Genomic DNA, 19,580 nt, shown 5'->3' on the forward strand with positions numbered 1-19,580 from the left:
GGTTTTTCTTTTTACCCTTAGCCTTTGCTATGATGTCTCGTTAAAATCCCCTCAAGGAAAACTCTTCTTGGGAGAAACCATGAAGTCAGAAAAAAGAGTAGACCAGGGAGCAAGGTGCGCTTTCTAGCTGTAGTACCTCTTTAAGTTACATGCGTGCCATGACATTGGGAACTCGTTCCCTTTTAAGTCAGACACTTTATAGTAACATCTTTCTAAGATTTCGACAACCTTGTAAGGTCTTTTCCAGTTTGCAGCCAGCTTTTCCTTGACCGACTTCAAAACTCTGATGTCATTTCAGATTAGTATGAGGTCGTTTGTGGTGAAGCTTCTCCTGATGACTTTCTTGATATACCTCCTTAAGGTGACTTTTGTGTGAGGACTTAGTAACTCCTCCTCCTGCAAGTCCTCCATTTATCATGTTTATGTGCCTATTAGGGGTTTGTGGTGGCTGATCTCGCCGACTTCCCTATTCATCTCCTCGCTTCCTTTTTCCTAGATCGTCCGACCTTTCAGTGAGGTACCTTTCAAGTCGACCTTCTCTAGCCAACTTTTCTATATCAATTTTCAGATCATAACAATCATTGGTAGAATGCCCATATATTTTGTGATACTCGCAATATTCTGTCTGACTTTCGGCCTTTTGTGCTTAATAGGGCAAGGAGGCAGAAGTTTTTCAGTGTGACAAATCTCTCTGTAAATATCAACAAGAGAAACTCAGAGCGGGGTGTAGTTATGGTATCTTTGAGACTTCTCCTAGCTGTACTCCTCTTTTTTCTTTGTCTCCTTCTCCTTATCTCGAACTTGGTAGGAAAGGTTTTGCTTCGGGACTAGATCACTAAGTCGGGAGTTCTCCTCCAAATTGATTTACTTTTCTGTCCGTTCTTGTATTTTATATAAAGAGGTCGAGTGCAACTTTGATATGGATTGAGAGAATGATCTTTCTCTAAGGCCAATAACTAACCCCATTATTACCGCTTCAGGAGGCAAATTTTGTATTTCTAAGCAGGCTTTGTTGAATCTTTTCATGTAAGCTCGGATGGTCTCTCCAACTTCTTGCTTTACCCCTAAAAGACTTGGAGCATGTTTGACTTTATCCTTCTGAATTAAAAATTGGGTAAGAAACTTCCTTGCCAAGTCGTCAAAGCAAGTCACCAACCTGAGTGGTAAGCTATCGAACAATTTCATTGCTGCTTTGGTTAATGTGCTCGGGAAAGCCCTGAAACGAATTGCATCAGACGCATCGGCCAGGTATATCCAACTTTTGAAGTTGCTGAGATGAAGTCTTGGGTCGGTCATGCCATCATAGAGATCCATGTCAGGGCTTTTAAAATTTCTTAGAACCCTAGCCTGCATGATATCTTCTGTGAATGGATCTTCTCCTCCAAAAGGGATTTTTTCTCATTAAGCATTATTGGTCCGAGTTCGTAGATCAGCTTCTATTTTTAAAATTTTTTCCTCGAGTTCTTTTCTGCGTTGTACCTCCCTTTGCAGATTTCTTTTTGCTTCTCTTTGTCGCTCGATCTCTTGCTCGAATTTCTCCAACCGGCTTTGATGTCCGTCTACGAGTCCCATAATCTCAGTTAGGTGTGGGGACTCTTCGTTCTCAGGTGGATGTACCTCTGATTGTTGTCGTTGGGTGTGAGGATTTTGTGATATTCCTTTCCCATTAGGATTACTTGTTCCTCCTTGTGATAGGGATATTACAATGGCTCAATCGTCGTTATGAATTTCTGGTTCGGACTCAGATGCTAATCTAATAATATAAGATTACTCATTTTTTTTTATTGGTTAAGTGTTGAATGAATTTTAATAAAAATACTGGCTCTAGACTTTTTCTTATTATTAAAGTTAAATTATGTTTAACTACCAATGAGATAGAAATTAAACTAAACACAGTCAAATTAATTGGGAATTTGCATATTCACTACATAAATCAAGTTATGAGTACTTTTCAGTTTTCAGATCCATATAATCATCAGAAAGTAGTGGACCAGAAAGCGCCCAAGGGGCATCCTAACTTTGCTTTTACTAAAGCTAGCTTATCCTGATGTTAAAGATAAAATGAAAAGGAAAAACTGATTCATGCTAAAGATTAACTTTAATATAATGACACTGAAAATGACTAATATATCTTTAAGCAATATGAAAGTAACTCTTGTCCTGCTTGTTGACTGATCAACAGTCTGTGATCGCTTATTTGCCTTTTCCTTTTTAATAAGCCAAAGAAGCTTCCTTTTCTCGTACAACGAACTACCATTTTTATGTTCTTAACCTCTTACAGTATTTTAAGAATAAAAAAAGAAAAAACTAACCCGTACTTTAAACTTTAAATACATATTAAGATTACAAATAATTTTTTATAAAAATATATAAAATTTAAATTTTTAATATATTATTAAAATAAAAATTAAAATATATATAATAAATTTAATATTTATTTTTAGAATACATATTAGTTAAATAGACACCCAAAAAAAATAAAAAATTTAGATATGAAAAATTTTTAGATGACTAATTTGATGTACAGTTATGCTACGCATGCAAATTTTTTTTGACTTACAAGTTATACAAGTTGGGTCAAATCCAACAGAAACTACGCTCACTCACAGAAACGTGTTAACGCGCTCAACGCGCTTCCAAAACGCCCATTCACCTTTATGAACGACTCTTCTTCCACTTCCTCAATGAAAACCACAACTACCATTTTTTCTTCCCGTTTTTCCTCCTTCTCTTCTTCCTTCTTCTTCTCCTTCAATTCTTCTTTGGGTTTTTCCTCATTTTTCTTCGCGTGTTTCATCTTCATCGTGTGTTTCTCCTCCTTCTTCTTTTGATTTTGCAACAGTATGTATTTTTTTCTCTCAAAAAGAATTATGAGAATACGAAATAAGAAGATGAAGAAGAAGAAGCAATAGAAGATGAGGAGGAGGAAGAGGAAGAGTTCTGAATTATGCGGAACTTATCAGAATAAAAATACACCCAATTATCTTCGTATTACACCTAAATATCTTCGTTTTACACCCAAATTTACTGCAAATACAGAAATGAGTTATGCTACGTGTACACTAAAATCAATCACCAAAGTCAGCCACCAGTATAAAATACATACTGGAATACAAATATACATGAAAATAAATTAAACCACACATGTATTTATACACAAATACATTGGTTGCTGATTTTAGTGTACAAATAGCATTTTTGTACAGAAAAATATTTCCTCTAATGCTGTATTTTTTTCATCTTCTTTTCCTTGTTTCTTTCTTTCTTTTTGTTAAATGAATGTAAGTTCATCATCTTCTAGGTAATTTTGCAGCATTATGTGTTTTCTCTTCCTTTTTGTTTGATTTTTTTATTCTTATTAAGAGAGTAAAACAAGAAGAAATTTGAGAAGGAAAAACAAAAAGAAAAAGATGAATAAGAAAAAAAAGAAGAAGATGGTGATGATGATGGAAAAAAAAAGAAGCAGCAAAAGATGAGGAGGAGGAAGAGGAAGAGTTCTGAATTATACAGAACTTATAAGAATAAAAATACACCAAAAATTTAAAAATACACCCAAATATCTTCGTGTTACACCCAAATATCTTCATTTTACTCCCAAATTTACTACAAATGTAGAAATGAGTTATCTACGTGTACACTAAAATTAGCCATCAAAATCAGCCACCAATATAAAATACATGCTGAAATACAAATATACATTGAAAATAAATTAAACCACACATGTATTTATACACAAATACATTGGTGGCTGATTTTAGTGACTGATTTTAGTATACAAATAGCATTTTTGTACAGAAAAATATTTTCTCTAATGTTACATTTTTTTCTTCTTCTTCTTTTCCTTATTTCTTTCTTTCTTTTAGTTAAATAAATGTAAGTTCATTCTCTTTCAAGTAATTTTGTAGCATTATGTGTTTCTTCTTCTTCTTTGTTTGATTTTTTTATTTTTATTCTTGTTAAGAGAGTAAAACAAGAAGAAACTTGAGAAGGTAAAACAAAAAGGAAAAGATGAATAAGAAGAAGAAGAAGAAGAAGATGGTGATGACGATGAAAAAAAAGAAGCATCAGCAGAAGATGATGAGGATGAAGAGGAAGAGTTTTAAATTATACATAACTTATCAAAATAAAAATACACCCAAATATCTTCGTTTTACACTCAAATATCTTCGTGTTACACCCAAATTTGCTCCAAATACAGAAAAATATTTCGTATAATGCTGCATTTTTTTCTTCTGAATTGAACCACATCTCAGCCACTCGATTGGATTAAAAACAATAATCAATTTTATTTTGGTTCAATTGACAATCTGAACTTGAATTATTCATTATATTCAACAACGAGATAACTGATGATGGAGGAGAAAGAGAAAAAGAAAAGAGGAGAAGAAAATCCAATGAAAAAAGGAGGAGGAGGAGGAGGAGGAGGAGGAGGAAGAGGAGGAGGAGGTAGTGGTGTTGATAATGACAAAAAAAATAATGAGGAGGAGGAGGAGGAGGAGGAGGAGGAGGAGGAGGAGGAGGAGGAGGAAGAGAACATGCAGTAACATGACAAAGAAGAAGAAAGTGCGCGCTTTGATTGAAAAATCTGTTAAATTGATGTAGTAAAAGAGGGGCGTCGTGTGAAATATAATATATGGACTTGTATGACTTGTATGGGTAAAAGGCTTGTATGTGAAGAATAATTCTTTGATGTAATTACAAATAGATAGATATTGCAGTGATGTAGACAACATATGAGATACATGTCTGACACATGTCTTTTTCTCGTTCAACTCACATAGACATGTTGACATATGTCATTTCCTCATTTAACTAGCAAAAAACGGGTCAGATACATGTTATTTTTCCATTCAACACGTATGGGATGCTGCACAATTTTTTACACATTGTTTAAATTGGCAGAATTTGAAGAAAAAGAAAATAAAAAAAATATATGAAAAAGTGAATTTTTTGTTGTTTGAATGATAAGAGAAAATGAAGTGAAAAAAAATAATATGGAGCCCACTAAAATATTTTTATCCAAAGATGAAATCTATATGAAAAAAATATAACAAATATTAATAAAATTATACATTTATCTTTTATCATTAATGAATTATAATTTATATATAAAATAAATAAAGGTATTAATATAATTTTATACGGTATGATTTTTTTTTCATTTTTCTTTTTATTCAAACTGTTATATCGAAAATAATATTTTCGATTATGATGTTATTGAATTCTTTGATAAGCCAATGTTCGATAAATTTACACTTCAATCATTGCCACGTGGTAAAATAATATTTCGATCAACCTCCAAATACATGTTACAATTAACTTTGGATTGGGGTCAATTAGGTACTCCATATGTACTCTCTATTAGTCGCAGACTCAACGGAGGTCAACTATGTCAAAGAAGAGGTCAGCAGTGCAATTTGTTAGTCGAAAAAATAACAAAGTTGTGAACTTCAAAGTATGGTCATCAAGGATGGTTGAAGGAGAGAAGTTGTAAATTTCGAGGTGGAGTCATCGAAGATTGTCAATCGATAAAGGAGAGAATGTTGATCGACTAGGACTCATCGAGAAAGAGTGAAGCAATCGAAGAAGTGAAAAAGTTAATAAGTGAAGATGGTTATTGGCAGTTACAGATAGCACTCAAAGAGAGCAGCAACGGTTATTCAAGGATTGACGCACGTGGAAGTTATATCTTAATTTGATTGGTCAAAGACTTCCATAAATACATGAAAGATCGAAGAAACAAAGGTTGGAATCTTTTCGGAGAAAACACTCACAATCACTCACATCCCCAGCGACTTTCTAAGTCGATCAAGAGTCTTTCTTCTTCAAAGAGTTCTTTCCATGTCTTTACTTTTCATTTAAATTTTCTGCAACTTTCCTTTTCATGTAATTTATCTTCTTTGTAATGTCATTTCGATTCCTTTAAATTCAGCAACTTTTATCCTTTCCAATCTTTACCTTTCAATTTGTCCTTTATTTTTCCAAACACTTTTCCTTCATTTAATTTGATTTTCCTTTTATTCAAGTCATTTAAATTTTATTGTTCAATTCGAATTTCTGCAAAGTTTGGTTTCTTCTTCTTCGTCACTGTCAAAGCATGGATTTTGATGCAAAATAAAACTGATACTCATAAAGAGGAGTAGGTTTCGCTCCCAGACCATTAGATATCGAACCACCGTCGATTTGCTAAAAATTGACAAAACAAATTGGCACGCTCAGTAGGACAGTTTTAAAATTTAATTGTATAAAAAAATTTGTTGCTTTCAACTGTTGCATTGTGCATGCAATGTTGATATTTGGTGCATGCGATTAAGAAGTGGTAAAATTGTTACCATGTCTGACGAAGTTAATCGAGATTACCAAGTGGGCTCCTCGTCGAATAATCTAGGATCGATGGCTGAGTTTCGACAATATATTGACGAAAGCCATAATGATAAGGATTGTCGAGGATGTCCTCAATGGAATGGGTATTATTGACCTCCTATTTCTTTTCTTTGTTTTAACCACAATCTCCAGGAGGTCAAATTCAGCCTTTAAACTACTGTTTAATTATTTCATTGTAATTATCCAATATAACAAGAATGGAATCACGCTCTGTAGGATTTGAACTTACGACATCGGATTTTGGAGACCCACATTCTACCAAACTGAACTAAGAGCACTTATTATTTATTTTTTTAATAACATAATAATATTATATTATTAAAATATTATTAAATTATAAGTGACCCCAATACATCAACGTGGGTTTCATGCATCGACCATATTTTGTTTTTACTTTTCTTTCTATAGTGCAAATGATAGAAGTGCCAATGGGTGTAAAAAATTCTAAAATAATTACAAAATTCGCAGAAGAGGCTGGAGAGTCAACTGTCGAGCATATAGCTCACTATTTGGTCGAATTAGGAAAACTAGTAGATAACAAAAATCTGATACTGAAGTTTTTTCCTGCTTCATTAACAAAAAATGCTTTAACTTGGTTTTCAAATCTGAGACTCAGTTCGATTTTAACGTGGGTACAATTGGAAAATACTTTTCATGCTCAATTTTATAGAGCAGAATTGAATATCTCGTTGACAAATTTACTTACAATAAAACGAGATGATTGAGAATCGATAGATGACTATATAATTCGATTCAAAAATACTCGTAGTCGATGTTATGTGTTGGTCCCTGAAAGCGAGATCGTCAAAATAGCCATAAAAAATCTTGGCTTGTATATACTCGAAAGTTACTCTATATGCATATCTCATCAATCTCTTTAAGTACTAATTGATCAAATATATTCATTTTAATCTTTTCTACTAATTTTTTTATGTACTAATTGCATGCTAAAAGTTTAGATTATTGATATTATTAATATTTTTTATTATTTTTAATTTTTTTAAAAAAATACATGTATATTACATCATAAACAATATATATATATATATATATATATATCGTTTACACTATAAACAATACATATTTTACGTCTACTCGTCTTATCTCATTTATACTGTAAACGAGATACATACAAACAGTAAACGAGATAAAAGAGGAATATTTATTTTGATAAATATTTTTTAAATTATTTATTTCAATAATTATTATAATTAATTTATTTATTAAAAAAATTCTAAATTATTTGCATTATTACTAGGCAACTTCACCAAGGGCCCACAAATAATTGACAAATGACGACAACTAACGAGACGGCGTTACCTTAGATAAGATCATTTCACCTTCCGAACCAATAAAGGCTAATGACCGACGCGGTTCGGGTAGAAAAATCATAGGCTCCCGAAGCAAGAGTTAACAGTAAACGTTACGACAATCATGGTTTGGAAGGGACTCACGTCATCCCCCAAAAATACCTAGTCTGGTGAGCCAACACCTGTCCATTTCCCTTAATACTGAGTCATTCAGTCAGAAGAGGCAGCCTGGCTGGCTGGCTCTAACAGACTTTCTCTCTCATCACAGAGGTCGGTGAAAACCCAACCCCACCACCCTGGACCCACCTTTGTCTCCTTCCCTCTTCCTCTATATATCATCCTCTCCCCTTTTCTCTTCTCAATTCATATTCTCCTTCGCCATAACAAAGCCATTCTGTTCTCTATTTTTTCTTCTTTTAATGTTAACCAACCTTCTACTTCTAAAGAATTAACAAGAGCTAAATTCAAGAGATCGTATATACCTTTCCCTTTTAGATTCTAATTTTTGTGTTATTAACATGGCAACGGAGATTTTGCGGCCTCAGGATTGTTTAATTGAACGGATCAGGGTTCCTCCGGCGTCGTTTTCGCGGCGAAGAAATTACCCCAACAACTACAGTAACTATCATAATAGTAATAATTTTAGCAATCAGCATGCGGCGGCATCAAGATCCAGCTCCCGGAAGTCCGTTACCCGACCCGATCAGAGGAAACGGGCTGTAGTTGCCAGTTCACCCCAGCTAGTTGCAGAGGCCGCCGCCCTGCCGTTAAGGAGACCTAGCAGCGCTGACGATTCTAGGTTGTCCAGGAGTAGCGGTTTGGCGGTCGATAAGGTGACGATTCTCCGGAGGGGGCAGTCGCTGGATTCGACGGCGGCGCCCGCCGTGAACAGCGACATGTATGCTGGATCAGCGTTCGCGGTGTCTCCGTCGCCTAGCGCGCTCCCTCTTCCTTCTTTTCAGACGAAGAAGCAGCCCTCTCCGGCGGTGGATGACTCCGCAACCAGAGATCTGAGGCGTCTGCTCCGGCTCGAGTAAGATTCGGGTCGGTTTGTCTGGTTCGGGTCTAGTTGGTTCTTGACCCTTATTTCCCTCTTCACCAACATCTAGAATCTTCTTCTCCTTTCTCTTCATTTCTCCGTTACCGTCACTACCGTTACGGGTAGGTCCTTACCAGTTTGAAGTCCCGTCTCGACCGTGATTTTTTTAAACGGAAGGATGGGTCTGAAATTGGGGGCCGAATACGTTTGGAGAAGTTTGGATTTAGTGTAAGAGCCGTGTGACACGTTTGTTTGCTGATGGCTTAAAATAAGAATTAGGTTCTAATTTCAGTTTAGAATTGGTGGAAAAAAATTTGAAAAAAAAAAAATGAAGGAAGGAAGAACCGAAGAAGCTATACAAGTTGAGGGAGTAACTAAGGGGGTTGTTCTTGTAAAAATCCGGAAAGTGTTGTGGTTTGGTGGATGTTGGATGTGAAAGTGAATGGTTTTTCTAGCTCATTGTACCCTTTTTGTAAAGTATAAATGTTAAAACTTTAGGGAGGTTTGAGCAAATATCTTCTGAATTTTCTTCAACTTTTATCACGCGTCATCTACATCTAGATAGACTTTCATACGATTTCTCCGTTACATTATTGGACTAATGCTTCAATCAATTGATATCTTTGGAAAAGAAATTTTGTTTGAAGACTTGAAGTCTAGAAATTGACTATATTACTATAATTACTTTTAATTTGGAAGAATTATATAATTTTAATGTTATTAATTTATCTGAATAATAATTGTCTGGGATCAAAATTAACTGGTAGCTTAAAAAAATAGTAGAGATGTAGGATTGTTCAATTGGAGTGTAATATTTCTTGGTAATATTGAACTACTGGTCAATCAGAAATATTAAATTAGAATTTTTTTTCAGAAGTTATTTATTTTAAAAAAACAAACCGCATACAAAAATAATCTCTGGGTACTTAAGAAAAAAACACTCGATAAAAATTGAAGATGCTGCCATGAGAGAACTTTATAGAGGAACAGAACAGGGAGAGGAGAGGAGGCACAAGTTTGCTGGCTGTGCTGCTTCCTTCCTGCTTCTGCTTCGCGGGTGTGCACTGAGCACTCGTTTTTTTTCTTTTCTGGACTTGACACTGCCGAGCCCAATACATACAACAATTGTTTTTGGTCATGATACATACAATAATTTAGGCACTTTGGAATTTTAAGACCAAAGCAAGACCAAAGCACCTTGGATTTTTAGACCACAAAAAATTAACACACACTAGATTTCAGATCATAAGGCCCGTTACTTATAATTAAACATTTCTATCTATAAAAAGGAACCTTAAGTGGTTGAGATTTGAGACTCTGGATTTAGTACGATTTTGTGATTTGATAGTTAATTTTTTATATAAAATATAATAGTAATTATTAAATTAGTTATTATATATTAGTATCTAATTTAATATGTTATCAAATATTTTATACAAGACTAATATATTTAAACTTTTGTTTAGTTATCAAATATTTTATACAAGACTAAGATATATTTAAACTTTTGTTTATTTACGGTTGATTTATTAATTAGAGAAGTGTTAATGGCCAGTAAATTTTGTAATTTATAGTTATCAATTAGTTATTATTAATATTTTTAATACTGTGAGATTACATCAAATGATATATTAGTCATGTTTTAATAAAAGTGCTAACTCCGTAATTTTTTTTATTAATTATGCTAATATCTATCTTTTAAAAATACACTTAAATGTTTTCTTAGAATTTAAATACTTTGCAAAAATATATGAACTACTAATACGGCACTTATATAAACATGAATCTCATGTATCATTAAATCAATCACAAAATAAAGTTACTTTAGGCAGTTAGCTGTGGTTCTCCATTCCGTGAAATATTTTAAATGTCAAAGAGTGAGAACATAAACGACAAAAAAAAGTGACGAGGGAGGGAGGTAAACAACGGTCATTTGATTGATGAATAAATGATCTAGTTGCTTTATGCTTCCACTCAAGAACCATTCGAAATTGGCAACTCGTGCTCTTCAGAGTCTGTACGATTATTTTGTTTCAATATAATAACTGGACAACTGGAGTTAAGTGCATACGTGAAGTTGCCTAATTATATGTTAACGAACATCAATCAATTTTTTTAATTTTAAATTTTTACTTTAAATTTTAAATTTTTCAAAAATAATGAAAGTCAAAAGAATAGTTAAAAACTTAAAATTTAATTCTCTATACTTTTTCTATCGGGACGCATGTATGGTTGTGAATATTTAGTATTATCATCCTTAAAGGCTTAAACACCTTATTCTAGTATGTAAAATGATCTCTATTGAACTTTTTCCCCTGAGAAAAGATGAATAGAAACTAAGTCGAAAGAGTCTCATTTGCATCATTGTAAAATCATTTGATCAATCATCTTATGATTTTGTTAATTGCAACGTATTCTTTTAAAGAACTTTGGAATAGGCTAAATTAAATTCTAAGTTAATTTTTTTTTGTTGTCTATGATATTTTTTAATTCGATAGGTAAATTAATTTACCAATTAATAAATTAGAGTAAAGTATTGTTTTTGTCCCCAACGTTTGGGGTAAGTCCTATAATTGTCCCTAACGTTTCATTCGTCCTATTTACGTCCCCAACGTTTGAAAACTGATTCAATGTTACCCTCCCGTTAAATTGACTGACGGAACACTAACGGAGATGCTTACGTGGCTAACTTTGTCCACTGTGGCAGATGTTTTTCTTAGTGACCGTTACTGAGAAAGAAAAAAAAAAGAAATATTTATTTAAATTGGGGAACCCTAATTTGAGAATGAACCTCTTCTCCCCTTCTTCTTCTCACCATCGCCGACTCTGCACTGGTCGTTGGTGAGTCAATGGCTTCGCAGGCCTCTCAGGCGGCGCGCAGTTGCAGTGCTTCGTATCGAAACAGCAGCCAAGGGAGGCGACGGAGAACAACTTGTTACTGTGGGGAGAGGCCAGTGCTTGTGACTTCATCAACGGCAGAGAATCCCGGAAGGAGGTTTTGGGGCTGTGTAAACTATGGGGTAAGTAGAAAACGTAATTGTTGGGGTTTAGCTGTTACCTGGTTATCTGATTTGAATTTTTTTTCTGGTGATGGCCTAGATTGGAGAAGAGTGTGGGTACTTTGTATGGGCAGAGTCTGAGAAGGAGCAAGAAGTTCCTCGATTGAAAAGGAAAATCACAGGATTGAAGGGTAAAGTTACAACACTTGAGAGGATGTTGACAATAGCAGTAGCAGTAGCTTTGGTTGGATGGACTTGTGCTATGATTTTGTTGTGTGAAAAATTGTCACTGACAAGAAATGGGAGGTTTTTTCTGCATTAAGGTTGCAGAACATAGGTGGTAGTATAGGCTTGTTGGTAATATCTTGTCTGTATTTTGGAGTGTGGGTGTAGGGATTGTGTTGGATCAAATGTAAGATGTTGATTGAATGATTTTGAATGAGAATTCATTGTTACCCAATTTTTCTGTTCAGTTTACATTGGCAGGGAACATCATTGAAGTAACTATTTGCAACCTTGATTAAACACTTCATTGTCAGGGAACATCATTGAAGTAACTATTTGCAACCTTGATTAAACACTTCATTGACACTTCATTAACTATATAGGCGATAGTCATACAAGTTAACCAACAAAGATGTCATGCAGATATTCAAAAACTGGATATATAAGTCAACCTAGATAAGATAAACATTGTTTTTGAAGTAGCAGCACATCCAAATACAAAAAGTGAAACCAACATCCATAGTTTCTAACAGAAAACAAAATGCAAAATAAAAAAGGTATCACAAGTGATATAAGTTCACAAGTGACCATAAATCACTCCAACTTCTTCCATGCTCTTGGTGGAGTCCTGGCCATGAACCTAAGGGTGGACTGGCTGACCCTCTTCACTGGAGTGGGCAGAACCCTTGCAGTGGTTGGGGCTGGTGCAGAAGCAGTTTGTGAATGATCCATGGCTGCCCTTTTCACTGCAGCTTGTGATTGCTGGGAGCTGACACCAGAGTTTCTCTTTGGGTGTGAGGGTGATTTGTTGTTGCTTTCCTTCTGCTTCCTATTTGCACTTTCACTAGCCTTACTAGAAGGTGTCTTGGCGGAGAGTCTCACACTTTTTCTGACCCCTCTCTGTGACCTCCGCTTTGAAGCAGAATTACAAGCAGTCTCAACCTATACACAAGACAGAGCAACAATTAATTGAGATAAGGAAATGATGAAGACACCAGTAAGCATAACAACAAATAATATATAACATATACTTACAGCAGGAGATGGAGTGACTTTGCGCTTCTTTGGACAACTCCTTTTGTTATGACCAGAGCACAAACAATAAGAACACTTTTGTTGCTGTCCTTCACGAGACAGGCCAGTCCTACTTGATTGCTCATCAGCAGCTCGTGTCCTCTTCTTCTTTGGCCTCCCAATGGGTTTTCTATAAGTGGGAGGCAACACATCCTCCATTTGTGTTCTGTCCCAAAGGTTTGGTCCATTAACAGGGAACACAACATGTTGGTAGCAAGAGATGTATGCAGCCTTCTTATAGTAGTCAGATACATAGGTATCAACGTTGAAGCACATTTTCCTTATACAAGTCATCGCATGTGCACAGGGAATTCCAGACAGTTGGAACTTCCTACACGAGCACTCTTGATTCCTAAGATCCACCACAAATTTTTCCTTCCCCCCATGGATACTAACCACCTCATATGTATCACGTCCAGCATACACACTTACCCAGTTCCCACTTAGTTCAGCCTGTTTTTCTATTTTAACTCTAATTCGTGGTAGCACATCTCTATTGTAAGGCATTATCCTATCCCTATTGTCAGCACAACGTTTCATTATATAAACACGAATATCCTCTAGCATGGTCACTATTGGCTTCTCCCTAGCCTCAACCAGAACAGAGTTAAACACTTCACACATATTGTTGACTAAAGTATCACACCTAGGTCTACACACAAACCTGTGACGACACCAGTACTTTGTCGGTATCTCCATTAGATAGTTGTATGCCCCTTGATCCACCTTCTGTATCTTAGTCATCCTCCTTTCCCATTCTTGATAATAGGTAGCCTTGGCAGCATTCCACATCATTAGCTTCAACTGGATCCCTGGATACCTCTTCTTGAAATTTGCATACAGGTGTCTAACACAAAACCTATGGTCAACCCCAGGCAGAAGCTCCTCAAAAGTTGGCACTAAACCCTGTTGCATCCACAAAACAAATGAGTGTGCATTATTCAATGTATACTACAACAGTTGTATAGTAAGGGGTAGAGAAAAGAATAGTACCTTCTGTTGGTCAGACATGAAGGTGCAGGTTCTAATCTTGTCAACTCCCAGATCATCACACAGAAGCTGGAGAAACCATGTCCACGAGTCCTTGGTTTCAGCTTCGACAACTGCGTATGCTATCGGAAGAATTTGATCGTTTGGGTCCCAACCCATTGCAGTTAGGAGCCAGCCTCCATAGGGTGTCTTCAGGAAGCATCCGTCCAGCCCAATCATCGGCCTACATGCCATGAAACTCCTCCTACAGGCATCTAACATCACATATACCCTCTCAAATCTGGGTCTTAAATCTACCCCTGGCACTGGTCGTTCAGAAGCAAACTCCGGAGGCCTCTGGACTTTCAAATGCACAGAAGACCCTGGGTTAGCCTTCAGCAACTCATGGCAGTAGTCATACAACCTTCTATACTGCTCTATGTATGTCCCCTGCAACTCATCCAAAGCAAACTGTCTGACCCTAGAAGCCTTGGACTTGGTCAACTCCACATTCCACTTTGTGTAGGCTTTCCTCATTAGTGTGGTTAACTTAATCTTCGGGTTCTCAGCAATTTTATTCAGAAAAACTTTACTCAGCCACTTGGCATGCATGATACCAATCTTCAACTCCCTGGAGCAGTTGTGCTTGTTGTTGCAACTCTTCAATTGCCAAGTTCGCTCATGTTTCATCTTTCCACAGTATGCATACCACTCACAACCCTCCACACACTCCACTTTAACCCTCCTCAGATCCACCTTAGAGAACCTAAGACCTCTTCCACTACTGACAGCATATGCAGTCACACAGTCTTTGAACTCCTCCCTTGACACATACAAGGTTCCCACTTCCCACTTGTATTCACTCATGTTCTTCAAGGGCCTGTGAATCGGAAATCTCTTTCATATGTCCTCTTCATCATCACTCAACGGAATATCTAGAAAATCCTCACTGTTATAGCCCTCATCCTCATCCCCAAATCCTCCTAAAATTTTCTCCTTGCCATTAGTTGGTGCAGCTGGCTGTGAAGATTGACCCTGGGACTGACTAGCTATAGATTATTTTGGCCCCTCTTCTGTGATGTTCACATCAACTAATCCTTCAGCTCCCTCCCTATCATCATCACTGTCACCAAAGCCAAGGCTTTCATCTGATGCATTTTTATCAATTGAATCAGAGCTCCATGAACTTTCACTCCCCCTAGGTTCATAGTCATCATCATCAGTAGTCTCACTCCCCTCATCCTCATCTTCAACAGCATCATTGGGCCTAACCTCATCCTTTTCAGTGGGCCCATCAGTAGCTGGTATTGACCCAAGCCCAACACCAGGGCTTTCATACACAACAATTGGGCCAGGCCCAGCCTGATCACTTCCTTCAGCATGAGTAGTAATTTGCCCAGGTTGCACATCTTCTCCCACTTCACTTGTCTTGTGAACAACATAAACCTCAACCATATCATCTCTCACCCCAATTCTTGCCATATCCATGGCATCTTTATCATTTTTTAGCATGCTCAATCCTTCCTCTAAGCTAGCATTCACAGCTTTATACCACATCGCAGTGATATCCTTCTTCAAATAGTCCTGTCTACAAACTATCTCATACACCTCAATCAAACTCCATTCATCGTCATTACAGAAGTCTACAATGCATGTCTCCCCACCCAAATACCTAACAGCACCTCCTTCAAGCCGAAACCTCCCCTGGTGATAAATTTTTACACTAAAGTCACTCATCTCTTCCGCTATGTTTCCTATTACAAGTTTCAAACATCATAAAACCACGGTGATTAGTGTGAAGGCCAGAAAGTCTAAATCAAAATATTGCCCTTACATCAACAACCCTAAACCCTAACAGCAACAAGATAACAATGACAGAACCCTATGCATACTCATCTTTACTTGCATGACCTATTCCCATCAAACGAAAATCAACCATAGATTCAACATACCTTTTCACTCTGTCTCGTTTCCGAGTTCCTGGTACCACCAACACGGGCCAATGCTGTTCTCTGTAGGGAATATAGACCACACCAGCACGCTTCAATCGGTCTTCTTCCTTAGTAATCGAGGGCGAAGAACATGCGATCACAAGTCAATAGGGTTTACGGAGTGTGGGTGGAATGCAAAGTGTTACATTTTTCGTAGCTCTCTGTTTGCAAGCGTTTCGTATGCTTAAAGAAACATTACGCGCGAAGGAAAACTCGTGTCAATACACACGAGTGAGGTTACCAACGTCTCTGTTCCACGTAAGCATCTCCGTTAGTGTTCCGTCAGTCAATTTAACGGGAGGGTAACATTGAATCAGTTTTCAAACGTTGGGGACGTAAATAGGACGAATGAAACGTTAGGGACAATTATAGGACTTACACCAAACGTTGGGGACAAAAACAATACTTTACTCAATAAATTATTATATACACAAAATAAAATTTAAACTTTTAATTTTTATTTAAGTAAACGAGTAAGCTGACCACTCCACATCATGCAAGTAAGTGGATAGGGATGACAATAGGTAAGATAGGGTGGGATTTGGAACCAACCCTAATTCTACCCGCATGTTAAGATTTTTATATAAACTCAACTCTATTCGGCCTATCCGCAAGTTGAGAATATCTCAACCTTAACTCTACTCGTTCTTAACCTGCGAGTATTCTATCATATCTGCAGGTTACAAAAAAGATGCAACATTATTATAAAACTTTATGATAATTTAAAATACAACTGATTTTTACATATAAAAAATTATTAAATTATTAATTAGTAATCTTTTTTTAGTGGCTGAAGATTCTTTTCATTTAGTAAGATCTTTGGTTCAATATCTACTTAAAACATTTTTATATAAGTATATAACATATACATATATAAGGTGCGAGTTGGTTGAATAGGATTGAGGCTCAACTCGCACACTACCAAACCCCATAAAAATTCTATCCGCATACTATCCTACTACTTGCGAATTGGGTTGACAACCCGACCAGATAAGGTGGACTTGGAGTAGAGTAGATGTTGCCATCTCTATAAGTGGGTCCGTGCCCTTTGCAGCTATAAAAGGAACATAAGAAGCAGTGAATAGAGAAAGAAACCACAATAGTTGTGATCTACCAAATCAAAAGGCTTAGTGTGTATACTTATGTAATTAACTAATAACAATAAGCTAGCTAATATATAAGAAGAAGAAGCACAAGTGGCACATGGCATGCACAGCAGTTGGGTGCCTCATAAAGCTTCTCCCAACGGGGACAATGTTCGTCTTCCATTTCGTGAACCCCATCCTAACAAACTCCGGTAAGTGCAGCAGCGCCGCCAACAGGGTCCTATCCGCCACTCTTCTCGCGATCTGCGCCTTCTTCTGCTTCTTCTCTTCCTTCACAGACAGTTACATCGATCCAACCAACAAAAACCGGAGGCGCTACGGAATCGTGACCGCCAAGGGACTCTGGACTCTTCCACTTGAGAAGGCCGAGATCAAAAGCGTTGACTTGTCACGTTACAGGCTGAGGTCTGTGGACTTTGTGCACGGGGCGTTGTCGATGGTGGTGTTCGCGGTGCTGAGCCTGCTTGACAGAAACACACTGCAGTGCATGTACCCTGGCTTTAAGTCGACGGGGAACAGCATGGTGCAGGTGATTCCGTTGGTGATTGGAGTGGTGGCCGGTTCGGTTTTCATGGTGTTCCCTAACACACGCCATGGAATCGGATACCCCAAGCCTGATGGTGATGATCATGATTCTAACATCGTCCCCCCACAAACCCCACCCCCTAAATGCGCTACTAGTATTTAGTATGCGGTGACATCTATGGTGGCATGGGATTAAGTGGTTAAACTCCTAAAGGTGGCTAAAGTTTGACCGATTAATATTGTAATGATATGTGATAAAGAAAATCTTTTTATTGAGTGGATCAATGTTGCATCCCCTGTTACGTGGGCTAGTATGGATGGATCAAAACATAAAATGAAAAATTTGGTTGGATGTTTAAAAAAAAAAACAAATAAATGAATATGATATTTAAAAATGCAATCTCATTTAATAGATACTATTGTATAATAATATGAAATTTTATTCATTATTTTTAAAAAGATAAATTTTTTTGTTTCAGAAAAAATTATTTGTGTGAAGTTCCTAAAAATGCAAACATATCTTTCTAATAAATCTTTGTTTAGGAATAAGATTTGTTTAAATCACTTATAGTTTATGTTATTTTTTTAATGAGTAATTTGCTCTCTTGGTTTATTATAAAATTAAAAAATCTCTTTAAATAAAAAATTTAAAGGTATTAAATTACTTCATTAAGAATTAATTTGAAATAGATTAAAACGACCTTGTAGTATTAATTGAATTCAATTTCAACAAGATTAAGAGTTTATTTGGATGAAGAAATGTCTCCGCCTACTGCTAATAATTTTTCTTTGAAATTCTACTAAACGGATCGATCCTCCCGTTTATTTTAGCAACTTTTCCTAAGGTCTCCTCACCAAGAGCTCCCCAATAATAACAGAAGAACCAACTCGCCCGCTGTGGCGAGACAGCTTTCTTTTTTTTTTTTTAACAATAAAACTTGGACGATTATCTCTATCCTCGGTGGCTTACGAGTTTATGTCCAGTTGGGTACAGTTTTCTTTCGATTTCTTTTTAGTAGTCGTTATCTGAATTTACGCAAGTGTGTCCACACCTTCAAACTGACTTGACGAGGAATCTATTCTCGCGAACAAACACAACTCCTACACACACTTATGAGCTCTCCTTTCTACATACAGGGACAGAGTTAGATAAGATATTAGAGGGGACCAAAAATATTTATATAAGACTAAAATAAAATTTTAAAGAGGACTAAATTAAAATTTATATATAATTTACATGTAAAAAATTTAAATTAGGGGACCATTGCCCCCCTTCTCTATAATGTAGCTTTGCCCCTGCCTACATATCCATACAAGACTCGAGTAGGCAGGTCGAGGTCTTACGAGATAACCACTACTCAGTTTAAAAATAAATACTTTTTTTAAATAATCTTTTAAAATAATTTGATATTTGAATATTTTATATAAAAAATAATATTTTATTTATCACTTATGTTTAAGTAAAATAATATAAAAATGCTTATTTATATATTTATTATGTTAAAATATTTTTTTAAGTAAAAGATATTTTAAAAAAATTATAAATTACTATGATAAAAAAATGAAAATCATAATGATGAGTAACGCTTAGATTCAATCGAAAATCTATTTAGGTGCCTGTATTGACGTAACAGATCTGTAATCAGGAGTGTGAATCATTAAACAAGTTTAAAATTTAACACCAACTTTACTAATAATTTATATTTCTATTGACTCAAAAAAATACAATAAAAAACAACAAAAACCAAAACTCATTGTTCGTAATTTTATTTTCTCAGTATTAAGAATTCTTCACAAAATGAATCCGTCATATATTTTATTTTACGATGGACAATTAACTATTATAAAAATATAAAATTATAAATAAAAAATAATTTAAATACATTCATGACAATAATTAATTAATTATATATTTATTTAGTAAAGAAAAAAATATCCTTTGTAAACTATATAAGTAC

General features: G+C 35.8%; 3 protein-coding genes across 3 annotated transcripts; 2 read left to right on the forward strand and 1 right to left on the reverse strand.

The window, feature by feature from the left end:
* The first annotated feature begins 7,551 nt into the window (after window positions 1-7,551).
* LOC112705036 (uncharacterized) lies at window positions 7,552-9,246 on the forward strand. Its single transcript, XM_025755898.3, has one exon. The coding sequence runs from the start codon at window positions 8,213-8,215 to the stop codon at window positions 8,729-8,731; it is 519 nt and encodes a 172-aa protein (XP_025611683.1). The 5' UTR covers window positions 7,552-8,212; the 3' UTR covers window positions 8,732-9,246.
* Window positions 9,247-12,551: 3,305 nt separating this feature from the next.
* Window positions 12,552-14,867, reverse strand: LOC112761510 (uncharacterized). The gene is made up of 3 exons (XM_025808193.1): window positions 14,025-14,867; window positions 12,993-13,937; window positions 12,552-12,899 (listed from the first exon to the last, which is right to left on the reverse strand). Exons 1-3 carry the CDS (start codon window positions 14,865-14,867, stop codon window positions 12,552-12,554), a joined length of 2,136 nt encoding a protein of 711 aa, XP_025663978.1.
* Window positions 14,868-17,070: 2,203 nt separating this feature from the next.
* LOC112779401 (protein DMP2) lies at window positions 17,071-18,017 on the forward strand. The gene has a single exon (XM_025823679.3). The coding sequence runs from the start codon at window positions 17,195-17,197 to the stop codon at window positions 17,783-17,785; it is 591 nt and encodes a 196-aa protein (XP_025679464.1). The 5' UTR covers window positions 17,071-17,194; the 3' UTR covers window positions 17,786-18,017.
* Window positions 18,018-19,580: the final 1,563 nt, after the last annotated feature.

This window comes from Arachis hypogaea, chromosome 1 (genome assembly GCF_003086295.3).
Source record: "Arachis hypogaea cultivar Tifrunner chromosome 1, arahy.Tifrunner.gnm2.J5K5, whole genome shotgun sequence".
In the NCBI taxonomy this organism is placed as follows: domain Eukaryota; kingdom Viridiplantae; phylum Streptophyta; class Magnoliopsida; order Fabales; family Fabaceae; genus Arachis; species Arachis hypogaea.

Coding starts and splice junctions, on each gene's coding strand:
- LOC112779401 (XM_025823679.3), top strand. CDS start 17,195: ATGGCATGCACAGCAGTTGGGTGCCTCATAAAGCTTCTCCCAACGGGG.
- LOC112761510 (XM_025808193.1), bottom strand. CDS start 14,867: ATGAGTGAATACAAGTGGGAAGTGGGAACCTTGTATGTGTCAAGGGAG. Junction 13,938..14,024: donor TCATGTCTGACCAACAGAAG/GTACTATTCTTT, acceptor TGGATGCAACAG/GGTTTAGTGCCAACTTTTGA. Junction 12,900..12,992: donor AAGTCACTCCATCTCCTGCT/GTAAGTATATGT, acceptor TCTTGTGTATAG/GTTGAGACTGCTTGTAATTC.
- LOC112705036 (XM_025755898.3), top strand. CDS start 8,213: ATGGCAACGGAGATTTTGCGGCCTCAGGATTGTTTAATTGAACGGATC.